At 50.9% G+C, this 10,719-nt stretch overlaps 1 protein-coding gene and 1 long non-coding RNA gene across 11 annotated transcripts in view; both read right to left on the bottom strand.

Moving 5' to 3' along the window:
* Nucleotides 1–6,668: 6,668 nt before the first annotated feature.
* On the bottom strand, nt 6,669–7,116 carry LOC145541731 (uncharacterized). The gene is made up of 2 exons (XR_014079236.1): nt 7,038–7,116; nt 6,669–6,755 (listed from the first exon to the last, which is right to left on the bottom strand). It is a non-coding gene; the product is annotated as an uncharacterized LOC145541731 (long non-coding RNA).
* Nucleotides 7,117–7,146: 30 nt separating this feature from the next.
* KIF1C (kinesin family member 1C) overlaps nt 7,147–10,719 on the bottom strand; it is a 22,399-nt gene continuing 18,826 nt past the window's right edge. For 7 of the 10 annotated variants that reach the window (XM_081579039.1, XM_081579032.1, XM_081579033.1 and 4 more), the window contains 2 exons: nt 10,011–10,625; nt 7,147–8,395 (listed from right to left, as the gene is read on the bottom strand). In XM_081579039.1, the coding sequence (XP_081435165.1) occupies nt 7,712–8,395; nt 10,011–10,625 (1,299 nt within the window). In that variant the 3' untranslated portion in view covers nt 7,147–7,711. Of the gene's footprint in view, nt 8,447–9,953; nt 10,626–10,719 lie in introns of all 10 variants that reach the window. The other 3 variants (XM_081579035.1, XM_081579036.1, XM_081579031.1) reach the window with 2 other exon arrangements.

Genomic DNA, 10,719 nt, shown 5'->3' with positions numbered 1-10,719 from the left:
GAGGAGCCTGGTAGGCTACAGTCCATGGGGTCGCTGAGAGTCGGACATGACTGAATGACTTCACTTTCACTTTTCCCTTTTATGCACTGGAGAAGGAAATGGCAACCCACTCCAGTATTCTTGCCTGGCGAATCCCAGGGACGGCGGAGCCTGGTGGGCTGCCGTCTGTGGGGTCGCACAGAGTCGGACACGACTGAAGCAACTTAGCAGTAAGGAAATAAGGGGAAGGGGAAAACCAGGAGATGGGAGAATCTTTACCACTTGCCCCTCCCACCTACCTGGACTGGATATTATGGATCTTTGGTGGCTGCAGAATGAGAACAGTGTTAGGCTCCCTGAACTCGGTCACTCCCTTTCTAGGAAGTGCAGTTCCAAAATAAAAATAAAAATCTTTCAAATTAGAGGAAAAAAAAGAAGTCCTATTCCCCAGGATGCCCTGGTTCCTGGGGCACTCAGTGGGTGCTACAGAGTTAGGCAGGGCTGTTTATGCACCATGAGGCCATCCACCAAGAACCACAGGGAGGACTCCCCTGGCAGCTCAGTGGATAAGAATCCACCTGCCAGTACATGAGACACCGGGTTCAATCCCTGGTCCGGGAAGACCCCACATACTGTGAGACAACTAACCCCGGGCACCAAAACTACTGAAGTCGGAGCTGTAGAGCCCCTGCTCTGCAACTGGTGTAGTCCTCACTGGCGACAACTAGAGAAAGCCATACACAGCAACAAAGACCCAGTGCAGTCAGAAAAAAATTTTAAATTAAAAAAAAAAGCAGCACATGGATTCTTCAGGTGAGGTGGGCATGTTAGATCCCACTCACTGTCCCCCCTTGCTTATTCCCCCAGCATTATCTCCTCCCCAGGGCTACCACATGCCTTGTCTCCCAATTTTGCTCTTTTGTGAAAATTCATGGTGAAACCCTAGGTTTGGGGCACTCCTCGCTGAGACTTAAGCTAACCTTGTTTCCATTTATGTCCAGCCTCTCACTGTAGATGTGAACAAGTGATACCGGGGAGGCTCGTCAGTCAAATCTGTCAAACTCTAACTTGCTTAATGTTAATAGATAAAACACTGTAACCTACCTTCACTGATTAGGCTTGCCTGAAATTGTTTTTACAATAACGTGCATGTCCTCTAGTGAGATGCTGTTCAGTCAGCAGCATCCAGTGTAAGCTCCAGCCAGTTAAAACTGGCTGAGACCGCGGGCTTTCCAACTGGGCATGCGCTAGTGTCCCTTGGTGCTGTTTTGACGTCAGACAGCCTCAGATGTCAAACTCCGCCCCTCAGAACGTGCTAATGGCGCCATTTTCTCAACATGAGGCCCCTAAAAGAAGCCTGTGGCTTAGTTGCACCTGCTCAGCAAGTAGATAACTTTATCTTTTTTTTTTTTTTTTTTTTGCTTCTTTGGCTGTGTCTGGGTCTTAGGGGCGGCATGAAGGATCTTTTGTTTTCCCAGTGGGGCTTAGTTGCCTGGCCGCAGGTGGGATCCCATTTTCCCGACCAGGGATGGAACCCACATCCCCTGCATGGGAAGGCGGATTCTTATCCACTGTACCACCAGGGAAGTCTAATTTTTCTCATTTTCCCATCCATTTAAAAATGTAAAAACCATTCTTAGCTCTCAGGCTATACAGAAACAGGTGTCAGGCTAGAGCAATTCCATGCGCACCTGCATGGAAAGTTGCTTCAGTTGTGACCGACTCTGCAACCCATGGACTGTAACCCACCAGGCTCCTCTGTCCACTGGATTCTCCAGGCAGGAATACTGGAGTGGATTGCTGTGCCCTCCTCCAGGAGACCTTCTCAATCCAGGGATCTAACCCATGTCTCTTACATCTCCTGCATTGACAGGCGGGTTTTTTACCACTAGTGTCACCTGGGAAGCCCCAGAATGACCCCTGAGATGAACAGAAACAAGTGAAGAAGTACAAAGTAGCTGTTCAAAGAGAGGGGGGACTACATAGAAAATTAAACAGTGAAATACACCAGAAAGTGTGAATGTCTCTGGGTACCATGATGGTAAAGCCAAAGAAGGTTCTCTGACGAGACAATGTTTCAGTTGAGGCATAAGTGATATACAAAGATAAGAAAGGAAAGTGCTTAGACACTCAGAGGTAAAGTGAACAATGTGGGTGAGCCATGGTAAGGAGACTGGCTCTCAACATAGGTGTCCTGGGAACCACAGATTTGCACAATGAGAAAGGCTGTTTAAAGCTGGGCCCCAGAAGCTCTATTTCTAAGAAGCTTCACATGTGACTCTGATGTACAACCAAATTAAGAACTCCATATCACCCTAATCATTCCCCCTCGAAAGTGTGACTCTGGATATTCTTCTAGAATCTTCTTGAAAGGGTATTTCCAAAGACCTTTCCCCAACCATGTAGTCTACAGTAAGGACTATTAGCTGGGTCCTGGTCTCACCATCCCACATTCCGCCCGTTTCGTGACTGAAGAATGATGAAGATGTCCTGAACCATACAGAAAGCAAACTGGGTGGTTCCTCCATCATTGGCGTGACAGGAGTCTGCCTGGTTCTGGGCAAACTTTCTCTGGAGCTAATTCAAGTGTGGACGCCCTGGAATTTAACAAAGATAAGAATCCATCTGACATTTTATCATATTTATTAAACATATTTAGTTACTTTGCAATATAAATCCTGTTATCTACTAAAAGTTATGATACAGGACTTTCCTGGTGGTCCAGGGGTTAAGAATTCACCTTCCAGTGCAGGGGACACTGGTCTGATCCCTGGTAAGGAAACTAAGATCCCACATGCCTCAGGGGCAACTAAGCCCACGTGCCACACTAAGAGAGGCTACTGGTGCTGCAATGAAGATCCCTCCAGCCACAACCAAGACCCGATGCAGCCAAATAAGTAAACCTTTTTCAAAATTATGATATAGCCAAAGGCTGTTCATTATGTTTACAAGTGATCTCCTTAGTAAGAATTAGTCAACATCAATTATGATCTGAGAACTCAACTTTTGATTAAATTTGTAGACTTTTTCCCTCCAGGATGAATTCTCTGAAACTCAACAATGTGAGCATTTCATTAAAGCCTGAACCACATTTGGCTATTATGAACAATAGAAACAGTACCAGCCTGGAGTCTGAGAGCCGAGGTCTGGTTCCAGTCCTCTCCTGCAGTTTTCTTTTCCCTTTGCAGTCCCACATAACCTAACCTCCTGAGCAGATAGGTGGGTGTTCAGTAAATACTTGTTGAACAAATATTCTAGGGTACATTTATAGGAGACAACGAGGGATCTTTTGTGGTGAGGAAGTGGGGATGATTTCCGTTTTCTTCCATTTTTCTGTATTTGCTAAATTTCGAACAAAGCAAATCCCAATCCAAAAGTTCCTCTAGTATGTGGGCATCGCGGCCCCTATGGCAGAAGGTGCTCAATGAATGTCCCTCTTCTACCCTTTCTTTGGAATTCCTGATCATCCATGATGGGGAAGAAAATATTAACTGTGAAGGAAGTCGGGTCATCTCTTCTGGAAAACGAAGATTAAAGCTAGCCTCAGAGGAAGAAATGCCCGCAAGGCCCCCAGCCCTACACGCCAACCCCAAACCGCCCTCCTGGTACCCCCGAACTGGGTAGTGTCAACCCGGTGCAGCTCCGGCGACGCGGGAAAGGGAAGCCCTGCCCAGAGCCGCCTCATGCCCAGCCTTTTGCGCCTGCGCCCCCCCAACCCCTGGAGCAAGACTCTGTGAACGCGCAAGTAAAGGCGGCCTGCGAGGGAACGTGCACCCTTGCTCCCCCTGGCGGACAACAGTGGAACAACGGGGCTTGGGAGAGGTTTTAGTGGATAGAGTGCCAGGAGTCGCAGAGGTACGTTCTGGGGGATCCGACTTCGTTTTGCGGCACCTCCCTCTTTCCCCAGTCTTCCTTGCCAGTTCAGAACAAGGGAAAAGGGAAGGGACCAACCTTGAGCCCTAAATATGTGCCAGGCCCTTTGCATCTATTATCTTATTAAATCTTCCCACTGCATTATTAGTTCGATTTACAAAGAATGAAACTGAGACCCAGAGGGGGTGACTTACCTAGAGACACACAGCTAACTAGTGATGAGTTTGGGACCCAGGTCTGTGTGCTCCAAAGGTTGACTGCAGCCCTGACCTTTAGGGGGTGGGGCCCTGGGCTTGGAGAAACCAGAGCCTGCTTCTCCTCTCTGGCTGAGAAGTCTCTGAAAGAACACCCAGAACCATTTCCACGGTCATTTGAAAGCAGCTCAGCTCGTTAGGCAGGAGAACTTTTCAGGCTGGTCCATGTGCCCTAGGGCATCAGGCAGGACTCCAGCTACATGCTAAGAACTACAGGAGCTCAGGGCAAGACTTTTCCCAGGTTACCCAACACACAGTCCTTTTCCAGGTCCAGGGACAGATGGAACACAGGAAAGGACCTGGAGGAGTCAAGGTGGAAATCCTCATTGATGAGGCTATCAGGGCATGGCAGGTTAATGTCGGTGCCTACAACTGTGGGATTGTTTAGGGATGATGAGAGAGACAGTTTCTACAACACCCATCTGGTGACCAGACCTTTAGGAGAGAGATACTATCCAGATGATCCTGCCATCTCCTCTTGCCTTTCAAGAGAGACAGAAGTGGGTGGGAGGAGTGAGAATTTGTATAATGAAGCAGAGGCTGCTGGCCTGAATTTCCAAGGCAACCAAGGATAAAACCGTAGAAATGTCCAAACTGAGGGAGCTACAGATACTTTGGGGCTTCCCAGGTAGCTCAGATGGTAAAGAATCTGCCTGCAGTGCAGATCTGGGTTTGATTCCTGGGTTGGGAAGATTCCCTGGAGACAGGAATGGCTAACCCACTCCAGTATTCTTCCCTGGAGAATTCCATGGACAGAGAAGCCTGGCAGGCTACAATCCATGGGGTTGCAAAGAGTCTGACATGACTGCGTGATGCACACATACACATACATACAGAAAGCTGGCTGGCAGGTGGTCTGGATGACTTTGGCTTGTGATCCTGGAGGAGGCGCACAAGTAGTGGCTCTCATTTCTTCTCAGGGCAGCTTTGGAAGAGGCCAGAAATGAGAGGCAGACTCACGTGAGGAGAAGGCAATATGGTTTCTAGAAGGAAAGATGATACCTGACATCCTAAAGGCATGAAAACAGTCTGGGCTTCAGTCAAGTTGACCTGAGTTGGAATCCTAACTGTGCCAAACCCCAGTCTTCTTATCCGAGAAATGGACACAAAAAGAACCCCACTTTGCAGTGTTTTAAGAATGATATGCATAAAAGATGCTAGCATGTGTAGCACAGATTGAGATTAGTGGGCAATTCTCTGAATAAAATCTAAAATTCATCACATTTTTAAAAGACTGATCTAGAAGAAAGAAGTTGATAAAGTGGTATAAAACATATTTGTACAAGGTAGTCTTGAGGGAAAAATAATCCAACTGTATTTTAGTGAGCTGTCTTTCCCATCTCAACTTCCACAAACTGCCTGTACCACTCAGCTTGCTCTGACCTGGAGAGAACTTTGTATTCTATCATTTTCTTGCTCACATTTAGTCTCCTTGACCAGATTACAAACTGCTCAAATAAACACAGTCAACAAACCATCCATTACATTCCAGATATTGGGTCACTGTCAACAGATCCCTGAAGACCTGGCAATCAAGGTTGCCAAAATAAAGGTAGCCAGCATCATGGTGTGGAAACCAAGAGTCAACATAATCATGGTCTTGTCCAGAGCTGTGGTTTGGCTGCAATTGGGATAATGTCTATGGTTTTGGCTGCTTGCACCTCAAGACAGACATCAGGAAGCTGTGGGCAAGCAGCTCAAATTTTCAAATAGGTGGAAGTGTTTTCCTGAGTACAGGTTGAAAACATGGGGATCCCAGAGCCTGGCCTGGTGCAGTCAGAACACAGATATAATTTCCTGCAAAATGTGAACTGTCATGGACATGCTCCTCCAAGCCAGAACATTAAAACAAGCAGGTAGCATGCTTAAAGCATTCTTAAGACAAAAATATTACTTGGAATACTGACCGTGCCCTGCCAAATGGGATGAAAACAGGTAGGTGCAATAAGCTTGACCAACACATTCATTATTAAACATCCCGAGATAGAACAGAACCTGGGGAAACTGTGGCTACATGGGCTTCCCTGAGAGCTCAGCTGGTCAAGAATCTGCCTGCAATGCAGGAGACCCCAGTTTGATTCCTGGGTTGGGGAAGATCTCCTGGAGACAGGATAGGCCACCAACTCCAGTATTCTTGGGCTTTGCTAGTGGCTCAGACAGTAAAGAATCAGCCTGCAATGTGGGAGACCTGGGTTGGGAAGATCTCCTGGAGGAGGGCATGGCAACCCACTCCAGTATTCTTGCCTGGAGAATTCCCATGGACAGAGGACCTGGCGGACTACAGTCCAGAGTCGCCGAAGAGTCAGACACGACTAAACACAGGCACGGGGAAACCTTTAAAATAGCTAAGTGACTCAAAGAACCAGAATCAGGCCTTGCTCCCAAATCCCTCCACTTCCTGAGGAACAGCCAGTTGGGTGTTAACAGGCTGAAACTCCCTCTTCCTCCCCTCTCACCCCTCTCTTGCCTCCCTCCTGGACAATGACAGAGTTTCGGAGACAGATGGAGATGCTGGGTAAGCAAAAAATGAAAGGGATAATAGGAATGAGTTACACACTCTCAAGAGAGAACACATGATATTGAATATTCCAGTAACTGTAATGGAAACACTCCTCTATCTTAACCTGAATGGTGACTGCATGGGTGCTGCTGCTGCTGCTGCTAAGTCGCGTCAGTCGTGTCCGACTCTGTGCGACCCCATAGACGGCAGCCCACCAGGCTCCGCTGTCCCTGGGATTCTCCGGGCAAGAGTACTGGAGTGGGTTGCCATTTCCTTCTCCAGGGCATGAAAGTGAAAAGTGAAAGTGGAGTCGCTCAGTCGTGTCCGACTCAGTGACCCCATGGACTGCAGCCCGCCAGGCTCCTCCGTTCATGGGATTTTCCAGGCAAGAGTACTGGAGTGGGGTGCCATTGCCTTCTCCATGGGTGCACACACATGCAAAAATTCACTCAGCCATGCTTAAAAGTTCTGTGCATTTTGCTCTGATTATCATCACCACCTCCACTGAAAACCAAAACTGAACAACTACCAGCCACAGGCTCCTCTGTTTGCTAGCTTTTATTGAAGGGTCCCACATCCTCATGGGACCCGAGCCAAACCAGAAACCAGACAGGTTTCCCCAAATATAGCAGGAGGCCTGGAAGGGTGGGTGGGGGGGAATGACTTATGATCCCGCCACACCTCCCTGGAAACGGAAACCCACCACAGACGGACAGACAGACAGACAGGGGCCAGGACGGGGAGACCTCACTTCCCTCTAGGTTCTCTCCTTCTGCCCCGACTTGAAAAGAAAGTCAAACACTGACTACGCAGCACCCCAGCCCCCCACCCACCCTAGCAGCGTTTGTGGGACCTCCCCTGCACGGGGGGCCCCGAGGCAGCTTCCCATCGCTTTCCTTCGCTTTGGTTCACTCCTGGCAGCTCCGTGCCCTCGTCCCTCCTCAGCCTCCGGCCCAGTCACCCCTACGTCTTCTATCACCTACTCGGACCTTCTCTCTCTCTCTCTCTCTCTCTCTCTCTTTTCCAGGACCTCCCTGCCTCTGGGGAAGCAGTGTTCCTCCCAGCGAGGGGCCCCGCCAGGCCCTCTCTGCCCAGGACGTGGGGCTCACACGGCCGCCCCACTCTCCTTGAGGTCAGGGGCTGAGCGCTGCCGTCTCATCCTCGGGGGTGTAGTGTATGGGGGGTAGCGGGGCCCTGGGGGCCGCTGGGGTGGGTATGGCTGGGGCTGCTGGGGATAATAGTTGTGCTTTTTGGGCTGGAAGTGCTGGGGTTCGGGCTGTGCGGAACCCCCTCCCCGGGACCGGGCCCCTCCGTCCAGGGAGTTCCTGCGGGGACGGTGGGACCTGCGGGGACTTGGGGGCCTTCGCATGGAGGTGGCCGGAGGTGGGGTGAGCTCCTCGGGGGGCTGGGGTGGTGCTGGGGACTCCCCGGCCCCCGCCCCTGGCCAGGACTCGCGGTGCTGGGGGTTGCTCTTGAACGGGAAGCGCAGTTTGCAGTCATGAGGGGGCACAAAGCGAGCGGGGGGTCTGCGCAGCCCCCCGCCCCGGCCCCCAGAGCCCTGCAGTCCCTGCAGCCGCAGCTGCTCCTGCTTGAGCCAGCGGAGACGGCCCCGACGGAAGGCAGGGTCCTCCTCCATCAGCCTTGATACCCGCTCCCAGCTCGACAAGGGTGGCGAGGAGGGCCGGGCGGGGGGCGCTCGGTCACTGGGGGCTTCCTCCTCCGCTGCCTCAGACCCTTGGGGCTGGGCCCACGTGGTCTCACCAGCTTCTTCATTCTCATCCTCATGATCCTGGGAGGGGGAGGGGTGAAAGGAGAGGGGGATCGTGAGAAGAATGGCCTCCTGAGGACATACAGGTTCGGGAGGACATGTGGGAAGGCCCTGGAGCGGGTGGATGTCCAGGGTCCTGAGAGGGTCCTGAGATTGAGGAAGCTGGAGGGACACTGGTTTAGGAGCCCAGACCCAGAGCCGGGTGGTCAGACCCAGTCCATGTCGGCCACCTCCGAGCTGTGGGTCTGAGTCGTTGGCTTGTAAACTCTGTGCCTCTGTCCTCACGTGCAAGATGACGTCAAAAATGACAGTACCTATGACACAGGGCTGCTGTAAAACTACATGGGAAATTCCACAAGCCTCACCTAGCGGGCACTCAGCAAATATTGCTGAGTAAATGACATGCCCTGGGGATACAGCAGTCAGTAAAAACGGAAGAAAAATACCTGCCATCATTTCAGTGGACTGACACAACTGACAAATAAATGAGACAAATATATAGCATGGTACGTATGCTATACTTCCATAAAAAGTTGAATGTATGTATTCAAGTTATTTAATATATATTATTTATATTATGTAGTATATAGAGTACCATGTTGTAGATTTTATAGAAGTACAAAAATATATATTCACATGGAAAAGAACAGAATAAGGAGAGGGGACAGGAGGCTAGGGTGGGAGTAACTGCAATGAAAGAACAGAAGAAGAGGTTCACTGAAATGTTACCATTTTAGTGAACACCTCCTGAAGGAAGTAAGGGGTGAGCTATATGGTCTCAGTAAGGAAGGGCATTCTAGGCAGAGGGAACAGCAGGCGCAAAGGCTTTGAGGCAGGAGTTCAAGGAACAGCAAGGATCCAAGGGTTTGGAGAGGGGAGAGCGAGGAGACAGGGGTAAAGGTTGCATGTGGAGTTGTAAGCCTTCAACAAGCATGACTGTCTTCATGACCAGCTGCCTGTCATCCCCCTTCAGCAGGCAAGCGGGAATACAGCCAAAATCTGTCTGTTGTGAGTAATCCCTATAGGTAGCATGATGCCTGGCACACAGTAAACACTCAACTCTTGTTGAGTGAATACATGCAAAACCGGGGTAGGTGGTAACACTATGGCTTACGGGGCCACTGTGAAGATTTACACAGTGACACAGAAGTGCTCAGTACAGCGGCCACCAGAGTCGAGGGTCACCCAGGAGAGGGGTGGTTCTAAGAGTGAACAGTATGTGAACACCCACTGAGTGGTAATGCAAGGGATTGTACCCTTTATATCAGTGGTTCTCAAACTCTACTGCACTTCAGAACTGCCCAGGCACTTGTTATAAATGCAGATTCATTTCTAACCCCCAAAGATGCTGCTTCAGTGGGTCTGGGGCAAAACCCAGGAATCTGCATTTTCTTTTTTTTCTTAATTTTAAATTAGTTTATTTATCAAGAATCTGCATTTTCAATTAGGGTCCTGGTGGTTGTGAGGCAGGTGATTCACAAACTACACTGAGAAGAGCTATGTTAAACTTCGATAAGATTCTTTTAAAGGCAGAGGGGAAAGGAGGTTGGACTCTGTAGTGGGAGGTTCCAGCTCTTACAGGGGAGGACAGCAGGCAGGGAGGAAAGTGGGGAGAGGCCGGGCAGGCCTGTCCTACCTGGGTCAGGGGGATGACCCTCTCCATGCGAAGCATGCGGTCCCGCAGGGCCTGCAGCTCACGGTCCTTGGTGCTGTTCTGCAGCTTCACCTCCTGCAGGATCCCTGTCAGCTTGTCAATGTGAGCCCGCAGGTCCTCCACCTCCGCGCCGCGGGCTCCCTCCTCACTGCCGCCGCCTCCACCTCCACCACCTTCTTCTTCGCCCACCGTGTCCCAGACATCCCGGGCCACGGCCCTCCAGGCATCCCCGGGCCCCTCGGGCTTGCCGTATGTGCGGCAGAGCTCCCGCATCTTGAGGGCGGCCAGGGCCTCGATCTCCGCCCGCCCATGGCGGAAGTCAGCCAGGGCCACCTCATAGCAGATCTCCTTCACAGCCTGCATCTTCAGGTCAGCCATGGTGGCCCAGCGGGGGTCTTTGCCCTGCAGCCGCCTCCGCTGGGGGATCTGGTACACCCTGCGGGGGGCCCTGCGCTTGCCACTACTGGGCAGGCCACAGCGCTTGACGATGGTCTGGACCGTGGTGGGGGGCAGCTGCTCGCGCAGGGATGAGATGAGCCGCCAGCTCTCTTCGCAGGAGCGCTTGTCGGAGTCATCCCCACTGTCAGAGTCCGCGTACTGGGGCCAGAGAGGGGGGAGACAGGCAGGGAGATGGCTAAGGACTCCTCAGAGCCGTGCATCCAGCAATGCGAAAACACGGTGGTTAGAACTG

This window comes from Giraffa tippelskirchi, chromosome 3, assembly GCF_054371585.1.
Source record: "Giraffa tippelskirchi isolate mGirTip1 chromosome 3, T2T-mGirTip1v1.2.pri, whole genome shotgun sequence".
Classification (NCBI taxonomy): Eukaryota; Metazoa; Chordata; class Mammalia; order Artiodactyla; family Giraffidae; genus Giraffa; species Giraffa tippelskirchi.
This window is presented reverse-complemented; position numbering and strand designations above follow the sequence as displayed.